The following is a 10,818-nucleotide window of genomic DNA, read 5'->3' as shown; positions in this document are numbered from 1 at the left end:
ATTTTGTTCATCTAATAAATGGGGTAATGTGAAAATATGTACATAGCATTTGAGTCCATTGAGTAAGCTCCTTCAGTCTCAGGTTTTGTGTCTGTGTAATAGGGACTATGATAATTGTCCCAGATGATTGTTATGAAGATTCAGCAAAATAAAATTAGATGTGGAAAAGATCTTCATGCAAAATCACTAATGTTCCCTAATCTATGCTTAAATATCCATTAGAGAAACTTGAGAGCTTTGAAAGAAAGAAGCCTTATTATAGAGTCTATCAGCGGAAAGTTTGAGTTGAAATGGGTTGGGCAAAAGCAGCAATTTATTCATGTTTTACAAACAGTCTTACAAACATCATACATTGCTGGCACGAAAGAACGGACACCATCTCATACCCCATGCTTCCTTCCAAATCACTTCTATTGAGTTACAACATCAGAACAAGTCAGTTACTGAGTTACACAGTTCTTCAAACATGAATACCTCCCCAGCAGGGTGGTGAGTTTGGCTAATCAGACAAACAATTAATTTACATGTTTAATACAGTGCAGGATTTGCAACAGAATTGAAGATATTCACATTGATATTGAGATACATTATAAACAGTACAACTGTCAGAAGAGGATGGGATCACATATGTCCCTGCCTGTTTCAATTCTTTTTAGGTATTCCTTCTTTCTTTTCTCAAAAGCAGTTGCAAATAGTTTGACTCAACATTTCACACTCAAAAACACTTTAAGTTTTAATAACTAAAAACTATTTACAAATGATTCATTGTAATTTAAAAAGTATTTGTTGTTGGTTTTGTTGTTCCACATAAAAAAAGAAAATGTCACCCTCCTCCAACAACTATACTTCACTTGATACCACCACTAACTTCTGGTGGTAGAAAGGATACTTAGGGTTGACTCCTCACAAGTTTTCAGAGCTCTAAAATATCATATATTCCATGGCCCATGTACCAAATATACCTACAGAAAAAGGCCATTGACTTCCCCAAACCCCACACTGACTACAATTCATTTCATGTTGCTTTCACAAAAATGCTGAGTGGACCCAGATGTGAGTTGACTTCGTGGTGAAATGAAGACAATGATTGGGGAATGGGCTTTTCAATCCCAAAGTCATCTTAAAGCACGAAAAAGAGGTCAGTTTCAATTTTTGTACATGTAAAACATTTTCTTTACATTAGGCATAGTCATAAAAAGCATGTATAAGTAGTTCTGAAAATGCATTGTCATAGAATTTACAAACACGGAGATATCAAACACATTCTCAAAAAACTGCTAAGTACTGACACAAAACCTGACTCAAAATGTAAAAGTTTCAGTAGACTTTTCTAACTTGCATATTTAATAATTCAACTGTACCCGAGTTTCACCCATACTTCTCTAAATACTCAAATATAGTGACATTACCTCGAGTTCATTCACAGGGCGCTGCTTTAGTCTAACAAGTTTTTTAATGAGTTTCAGGTCCCTGGCATTGGAAAAAAAATGGTATAAGACACAAGTCTGTCTATAAACTGTTACACAGAAAACAGCTCAAGACAAATTAACCTAGAAAAGATAGTGAAACATACTTTGTTGTGCTAATTTGACAGCCTAAATATATTTTGTGTGAACATATGTAAATTATATTAGGCTTGCTATATAACTACTTTTTAATCTTATCACTTAGTATGTTAGTTTAAGTAATGCTTTCTGCTGGCAATGGTTAAAACTTCAGTCTTTCTTGTTTGTATGTTTCTTTTCAAATAGTATCTGAGTCCTTTCTGGAGAAAACTCAATGAAGACTTCGTTAGCCACGCCCTCTCTGTGTACAAGGGAGCGTCCTGAATGTATATCTGCATACTACACACATTTCCTATTTAAAAAACTGCATTTCTAACTGGATTTCTACCTGAAATTTATTTTTTTACCAACTAGCTAATTCAACAACTTCACAAAGGTAAATAGGGCTTTCTTAGACCACACTGACGCTTGTGATAGGCAGTGAATAATTCAAGGCCACGGTCCTCATGTGAGATTATATTTTACAACATTTGACTCACATATAACCTTAGGGGAGAGAAACGTCATATTTCAGCCACAGTGTTCTCAACTCAGCCCTTTGATAAAATGATTACTCAGTTTGTTCACTGTCTTTTTGAAACAAACCTAAATTACTCCTCTTATGAAAAAATTGTATCAAGTAGTTACAAACAAAGAGTAATGACCATATACTTTAATATGCAGGACACATTTGCATGTGACATAATATAAAACAAAGTAGAGAACACTTCTTTAATATCTTTGGATTTAAAGAAAAATTGATTTCCCCATTTGAAGAGAAATGGATGAATTTTCATAAGGGAAAGATACACTTTTCATTTCTAAAATCTTAACAATCCCATTGACTTTTAGTGACATGCTCCAATGAGATCATCACCTTCTAACACAGTTGTCACCACTTGGGATTGTACTGCAGAACCGGCAAAATGTTTGGCTACTCATTAAATATCTTATGAAAACTTATCCAATAGCTCTAGTAAAGGGGGAAATTATCATGATACACATTTACAGTTACTTTCTGGTCTGCTAATTCAATCCATTTCTAACACCACCACCAAACATAAGGTAGCTTGCTGTCACAAGCTTGCAATAATGTATCAGAAAGAAAAAAAATTGTTCCTTGCCTAGTAAAAATCATGAAGTCCCAACACATGGCTAGGATGCTAACCATCACAGAGCACATGCCACTTGGCAATTTGTCTCCTGGGATAGTCACAGATCTCCTTCCAGTGCTCTCCGCCGGTTCCTTCTGCGGCTGCTCCCAGGACCAACCGCCCGATCACCTCGTTGCGGGATCCCCTTTCGGAATCCAAAACCAGAAATTCAACGCTGATCTCTTCCAGACCCTCACAAGGAATATCAAAGACAAACAGTTCATTGAACACTGCATTGGGGGTGCATTTCTTCACATGAGTCTTCTTTTTGGAGATCCTCTTTTTGGCATGGTACAGGTTCACTTTGACGTAGGGGTCTGCAATGGTGAACAACAAACATTATAGGGACAAGACCTGGCTGGAGAGCTGACCTCAGTGTAACAATGTCCCTTTGAGACCACAGCCTAATAACAAAATGTGATTACAAGGAAAATGAGGCAGAACAAAGCAAAAATATGCATAAATCCTGGCTTCACTCTTGTAAACAAAGTAAAAAAATAAAATTACGAATGTTCATCACAAGAGAAAACAGTTCTAAAGCAGAGGATGAGGAAGAAATTACAATGACAGGATGAAGAGATAACAAAAAAAAAAGGGGAAGAAGAGAGAATGTTCTAGTGACACATTCTGATTACTAATAACTCATCCCAGAGACTGGGATAGAAGGAAGAAAACATTACTGAATATCTAACCTGACTGAGTGGCATGTCTTTGGATAGGTCCCTCTACCTCTCTGAGCTTGGGCTGTTTTTTCTATGGAACTGGCACTTAGAATTCACAGTGACAATGCCTTTTTTTGGCTGTAACATTCTTATGCTTCTTCAATCACCTTCTAGAAGTGCTTTCTGTTTCCCAATGTTGACCTTCCCTGTGTCACCATTACTGTGTGGATTTAGGATCATGTTACTTTAGCACATGTTTAATAATAATATTTTTGCCCTTTTCTGGTTGCAGCATATGAATTAATTACCTTCCCAATCAAAACCTTTAAGACCACACTGTGTATTCAACTTTTATTAACAAATAATAATAATAATAAAATTAAGTGATATTTAATGAAGTATATACTTTTAGTCCTTATAACACCCCTTAAGATAAGTATTATGTCCAGTTTGTGTAGAGTTTAAGAAACATATCCAAGCTTACTATGTTAAGAAATGGAAGAGTTAGGATTTTGAACTCATCTTTTTAACACACAGGTCATGTGTTCTTTCTCATCATGCTATACAATAAGGTTATATTTTTGCAAGTTGTATTTTTAATTAGTCAAAAACCAAAAAGCTAATTCTTAAAGCAGGTACATAAGAAATTAAAAGAAAACATAATAAAAATAATAGAAATGTAGGGATAGGCAGGTTCATTTAAAATACTAAAATTTATTTAGAACTTTTATTTTATATCCATCACTGTATTTTTGGCAGTGTGGCCTCTGATCCTTGCATTTATCCCTGGTTTCTGCTTAACCTCATTCAGACACCTATACTGTACTATCTTTATCTTAGATCTTGGTACTCTGTAGTTTTCTTCTTCTTGCTAAAAAAAAAAATTGGCTCAGATTATTATTCCACTATTAGAAACAGAAAAATAATCACATCACTTGTGACTGTGAATAAAAGTAACTCAAAGTCATGATTATGTCAGTTAAATATTTTTCCCAATGCATTCCTCCCTTATACACAGAGCCTCAGTTTTTCAGAAGTATTCTTACCTGAAAGTCCAGACACATCGGATTTGGGCAGGTGTCGAGCTTTTAGGACAACCACAGTGAGAGTGTTTGTGGTGGACTGATAGCAAAGAGAAATCAGCAGCTCCCCCCGTCCTGAAGACTTCTAAGCAAAGAGAGATGGGGTAAAAGTATTTTTTATTATTTTTAATTTTTGAAACTTGTACTTATATTAAAAATTTTAAGCAATATAATAACATTGTTATTTAGGTGTAACTTTTCTACTTATTTTTTTTTTTAGTGTGCTGAGGAATCCAAGAGTAGCAATCTTTTGTGTAGGACCAACACCTCCTAAAAACAACTGCCTGCCATCTTGCGGTCTCTTTTGGTACTACAGGATGTTAAAACATAAGTTAGCCACACCCATTACTTGAATTGTTAAAAAGGATATTTAGACTATAGCCTGTACAGAGAGATGTTTAGCTTTGCTTTTTAAATTAAATCTACACTTTTTGAAGTTATTAATAGTAACAAATTATCTCAGTCATCTGAAAGTATCTGTATAGGGCAAAATGACTCATGTTAAGTTTAACTTGTTTTAAATTCTTTAGCCCTGAGATAATTGGAATTTGAATTCTGAGGAATGAAAATCTATTCTGACCCCCATCACTCTTCAGGTCCATAGGGATGATGGAATTAAAATTATCTGCCACCAGCTCTGCCTAAAGTCTTTGTTTAATCTAAGGAATATATTAAGTGGTTACTGTGTTTGGACAGTAACCACAAGATCTTTCTTTGTATGAAACTGTGACTTTATTTGTACAAGTTTTAACTGAAAGTAACAAACTGCAAACTTAGAGCTTGATTATAATTAAGAATGATGGCTGGGTCAGAACCCCTAAAACTTCAATATGTTTATACAAAAGCTGACAGAGGATAGCTATATGAATAAACACTTCAAGAAGAATAAGAGTGGTGCACATCTGTATTCTCACTGTGCCACTAAACATCCGGGTGTCTCAAACAAGCAACTTAATGTTTCTGGACCTTGACTTTCATTAATTTTAACAGAGACAAAGGCAAGGATATGGTCAAAATAAGCTTTATGGTTAATCTATGAAATTACACCTTATAGACACAAGTTATTCCAGAATATCACAATTAGAATTTATTGGTTCCTGTATTTAATGTGGAAATAGGATTAAATGTGATTAACTAATGTCTTATCATTTTCTAATGATCCCAGAACTACCAAAGTAGTATAACTATGAAGGCAAATAACTCACTTCCTGTTATACAACATAAAATTTAACATTTATAATTCAATATTATGTGATGTCTCCTCCTTGAAAAGCAATTCTATGAAAAGTCAATACAGCATCCAAATCCTCAGAATAAATTGATTTAATTTTAAATTTCAACTTCAGCTTCAATTATGCTGACCTTGAAACATCTTTGTTAGCTCGCTTATGAATAAGAAACACTTGCCTGCATTGTAGTTGAAGTGGCATGCATCTTGGTCAAAATACTTGTGAGAGAAATTAACTAAAATATTTATATAAGTGATTTTTAAATATTCATAAAGGATGCTTTTTGTTTTGTATCATTAAAATACTTTAAGTATTTCAGTTGTGAGTTAAATTTTCTTTCATCTACTCTCCTCCTCTGATCCTCATTTGATAAGGATTAATAATAATTAAACATGATAAAGATGATCTGCACAAAACTTATGAAAATCCCCTTGATACAAAAAAGTTACATAAAAGATTGTTTATGAATACTTTAAATACTAAAAATGAATTACCCTAACATTTCTCTTGATAATCTCTCTGTCCATTAACATTTTCCCATCAGACAATTCAATCCCTGCCAGAGGAATAAGGACTTCTCCGATGATGTCATCTCTTGAAAACCTGTCAAAACTCAAGATTGTGAAGTGCAAGGCCAACTCTTGGATCTGGGTGTAGGGGATCCCATAGAATGTAAAGGTCTCATCAAACACAGGGTCCAAAGTCTTTCTAAGGACTCTGGTTTTCACTTTATGCTTTTTCTCTGGGAGAATTGTCATTTTGATGTATGGGTCGGAGGTCATCGACTGCTCATCCATGGCTGGCAAGCCACGGGCTTCCTTGATATTTACCACAAATGCCTTCTTCTCAAAGTTGTACTCTAAGGAGAAGAAGAGGGTTCCCAGCTTCTCTTGCTTCTCTTCTGAACTAAGGGATGTGCTAGAATTTAAGCTATCGGGAGAAACCCCCTCTTTTTCCCCTTCTGAACAGAGCTTTGGGGTCACATTCTCTAGATTGAGAGGGCTGCTCGCTTTGAGGTTTGTTTTGGGGAAATTGCCATTGAGATCTCTCTTCTCAAGGTCGAGATGCAATGAATTCTTGGGCACGGCTGGTTTATTCTTTACTTCATTTTTGTCATCTGCTCCAAACTTCTTCTTGCTACTTAGGTTTTCAGGGTAGATATCGACTCCCTTTAGCACATGCACAAACTTATATGGAGGAGTCTTGTTAGACTTGGAAGATTTTCTCTGACAGCAGATCCATGCAAACAGAGAGACTGTGAAGACCAGGCCAAATGCACTGAAGATCCCTACCATGGTGGGAATTTCATCTGAAAAATCAAACGACCAACAACATACATTAAAGGACAGCGTTGGAGACATGAGCCTATGAGAAAAGCATCCTAGAGCTGGAAATTGCTGTAGGTGGCGCAGCCTGAATGACTTACCTGCTGTTCTGGGTATGAGTTATGTATACATTTCACATCACCTTCAGGAATAAACACATCTTTTGTGTGACACATAGGGGAAAAAACACACATTATGATAGAAACTTTATTTCAGTAGTTTTCATAAATAAAAGGAAAAGGTGAAACAGGGCCTGAATCAGGGGTGGAGGAATGCTAAATGACCCTGACCTACCTTTGTTTTTACAGATAACATGAGTCAACTACAGCACGATGGGTCAGTACTACTATTATTATGTTTCCATTGACATTTTGAGGCTTTCCAGAAGCATCAATTCTTACTGACTATGGAACTTCAAATCACATTCTTCAAAATCTAGGAAAGCCTGTATTCTTACTAGCTCTTTACTTAGGATCCAAGCAGCAAACATCTAGAGACTCAGTGATTGAGGTAATTTTAAGAAATGGTGGAACACTATCTGCCATTGTCACAGACTCATTAATGTCCATTCACATTATGGAACAGTGGGATAAAAGAAATGTATATATATATATATATTAGTGAAAAATAGTAAGACAAACAATAGGACATTAATATTACATAACTTATAACACTACAAACTCCTGTATAACAACCCCAAATTCCCCAAACACTAAATTTTCTGAAGTACAAACTAGTTACACCTAAATAGAATAAAAACTGAACAATAGTTTTAAATGAATCATCATTCCTTAACATGTAATGAGAAGAGTGAGTATAGATAATTTCGAGTTCAATTTTATCCATAACTGATTTTTTTCTAGCATAGTTCCACATGGTAAATGGTAATCAAACTGAAATAGGCATTCTTTCTTTGAAAGGGGATATATTAAATTACAGTGACATTAGGTAACATTGACTATGCATGAAGCTTATCATGTTCCATGTGTAAGCATATTTCTCCCACAAATGATTAGCAACACTGTGTAAAAGCAGAATTGCTATATCTGGACACAATGTACCAATTAGCCAATGTTTAATATAGTCAAATTGAATATAACTAATGCAATATTATTTGCATTTACTTCCATTCCAATCTATATTTTTCCATCCCAAATACTGAGAGTAAAGTTAAAAGTCCCATTCAGGAAGGAGTTAATTCTTGTGTAAATAACCCTTGAAAGAATAATCTTTTGTTACTTCTCTTCTCCATCCCCTCAAATCTTCTGCTCATCTACTTCATAATCACAAAACTAAACCCAAAGAATATACAGTAAGCACTAAAATATTAAGAAATGACAAATAAAAGCAGAAGATAAAAAAGCAAACAAAACAATAAAATATTTTATAGTTTATTTCTATCAAGAAACTAAATCACATAAAGATGAAAAATAAGTCTTTCAATTCCCCAAATAGAAAAAGCACCAAATGCTACAGAAAAAAAAAATGAGGCAAGAGATACAGATAATCAGCTAAACTTAGTATCAGCTTTCCAGTTTTCCCTTCTACTCAAGTCTTTGTGGTGGAAAAATATCCACTGCTGGACTCTAATAAAATAAGGCCAGGAAGCAAAAGCAAAGTCATGAACTAATGCAAGAAGAACAATAAAAGCCATAGAAAAAAAAATTTTTTTTTCTAAACAGACTGATGGCTCAAGCTAGAACGTTTTCTGGTTTGTTTTTTTTTTCCTCATGAGTACAGTCTCTGAAAATGGCTCAGTGTTGGAAAATTTCTGACTTTCAAATCAGAAATTGGGAATAAACATCACAACAATATAAACTCGATCACCTAAAAGGAAGGCAGTGAAAGAAAGTCATTTCTGAGTATACTATCACCAATTGTCTCTATGCAATACTTATGTAAAATGGCAAGATATTTGATATAGCATGGAAAAACTCACTTCCTACATATTTTCTACTGATAAAGTCTTAAGCTTTTGAGAGAAAAAACCTCAGTCATTTCACTCAGTTTAATAACAGTTATCATGCATTTGTAGATAGCATTCCTTATTTGTAAACTTCTATACAATTTCCTGGTCTTTTTTGTGTGTGTGCGTATGTGTATGTGTGTGTGAGTACTTGTAAAGTAAGTAAAACTGTGCTCTCTGGTCTTCGAAATGTAATGGTAGCTTAAAATATTATTATTGTTATTTTAATTTGAAGAAGAACATCTCGTTTTATTTATTAAAAGAAAAGAGCAATGGTGTTAAAATATTTGGTATCGGAAAAGGGAAACTGACTGGAAAAATGGAGTACTAATTACAGTTTCCAGTAGCTTTTAGCTACCTGCTTGACCTGCAACACTTCCCTCCTCTCTCTGGGCTTCCGTGTTAGCTCACCTGTGAAATGAAATGGGCTCAGCTACTTCGTTTCAAATATTCCCTTAACTCTTTCTAGCATCATAGGATCCTGCCTCTTGCAACATATTTCAAGGATACAATCAAAACATAGCAGAGAGAACATCCTTAGAGTACACTTTGTAATATATATATATATATATATATATATATATATATATATATATACACACACACACACACACACACACACACACACACACACACACACACATTCCCAAAGCCCCAATATATAAGTGGTCTTATGTATGCCAAGATCAAACCCTTATATAATCAATTGAACATTTGGCTTCCCTGAAATTTACCTACAAATAAAAATCACCTATAGAATTAATCAAACCAACAATCAAACAACAGACTCTTTTTCTCCCTTTCCTTATAGCGTGCTGCAATTTACAGAGCAACTCGAACGTTTAAGGAACTTCCTTAAGCAGAAGGCAATTTTTAAGGAGAAAGATACTAAGGAAGGGAGCTACAACAGAGATAAACCACGATTACCCGTTTATTATTCTCATTTTCCTTTCAGATTAACTACCTAGTAAATCTATATTCAACATCCCGCGAGGGGGAAAACACAGCTCACCCACAGCATTCAGGAAACAACCTCAGTTGTAAGTTGAGTAACTTGCTTACCAAATTCTTCCCGGCTGGTTGCAATCGGAGCCATTTTTTGCTGCGTGCTCTGTCCGAGGTGCTGAACGGAAAACTCCAAGCTTGGTTCACTTGCCTCGGTCTGAAGCGCCGGCTTTCCCGAGTGCTGAAAACAACAGCGCAGAGCCCGGGGGACCTGCGCCTGGAACAGGGAGGAGGCGAAGAGGGAGGTACACTCGCCCTCGCACTGTGATTTGCCACCCCTGTTCCTGTTTTGGCTCTCTGAGCTCGTCTCCGAGACTCCAGACGTGGCTGAAACCCGAATTGACGCAATCCTGACGCTACAGGGTTGAAATCAGCACCTGCCCTCCCACCTCTCCTCCCTTCAAGCCTCTCCTCTCCGTTTTTCTTTCTTCCTTTCTCCGCTGAGGATTCAACACTCTCATCAATTATCTTAACTGCTGGACTACTGGATATTAGCTTTGCTGTTCTGTGGGGGTGACTCAGAGGCACAAGGAGATGAGCCCTGAAGCTCATCCCTGTCAGGGTCTAATATAAAAATCTTCTGATCATCCAGATCAGTAAAAATGTGTCTGTGAGTTTTCAGTATAACGTGATTTACAGAGGCAATTTAAGGGATGAGTAAGAGAAATTTCAGCATGAAATGACCCATGGTAAAATGAAAAAAATATGTTTTCTTTCTTTCTGAATTTTCCTTTGATATACCTAGGCTAGAAAACAATTAATTGCACATTGATCCATTTGAAATAAGAGTTTTTCCATTTAAATCACTTAGCTTCTAATAAATTACTAGTCCAAATATTTTGCTGATGCCA

General features: G+C 35.6%; 1 protein-coding gene across 2 annotated transcripts; it reads right to left on the bottom strand.

Annotated features, from left to right (window-relative positions):
- Window positions 1-295: 295 nt before the first annotated feature.
- SYT4 (synaptotagmin 4) lies at window positions 296-10,362 on the bottom strand. Of its 2 annotated transcripts, none has more exons than XM_066247141.1 (4): window positions 10,025-10,362; window positions 6,166-6,980; window positions 4,407-4,524; window positions 296-3,015 (listed from the first exon to the last, which is right to left on the bottom strand). In XM_066247141.1, the coding sequence occupies exons 1-4, from the start codon at window positions 10,056-10,058 to the stop codon at window positions 2,708-2,710; spliced, it is 1,275 nt and encodes a 424-aa protein (XP_066103238.1). In that variant the 5' UTR covers window positions 10,059-10,362; the 3' UTR covers window positions 296-2,707. The 2 variants fall into 2 exon arrangements, with proteins under 2 accessions (XP_066103238.1, XP_066103237.1); XM_066247140.1 differs by having other exon boundaries at window positions 4,407-4,527; window positions 10,025-10,359.
- Between the last annotated feature and the right edge of the window lie 456 nt (window positions 10,363-10,818).

Source organism: Saccopteryx bilineata, chromosome 11, assembly GCF_036850765.1.
Source record: "Saccopteryx bilineata isolate mSacBil1 chromosome 11, mSacBil1_pri_phased_curated, whole genome shotgun sequence".
NCBI classification, from domain to species: Eukaryota; Metazoa; Chordata; class Mammalia; order Chiroptera; family Emballonuridae; genus Saccopteryx; species Saccopteryx bilineata.
The sequence above is the reverse complement of the archived record's forward strand: the minus strand, read 5'-3'. Positions and strand labels throughout refer to the sequence as shown.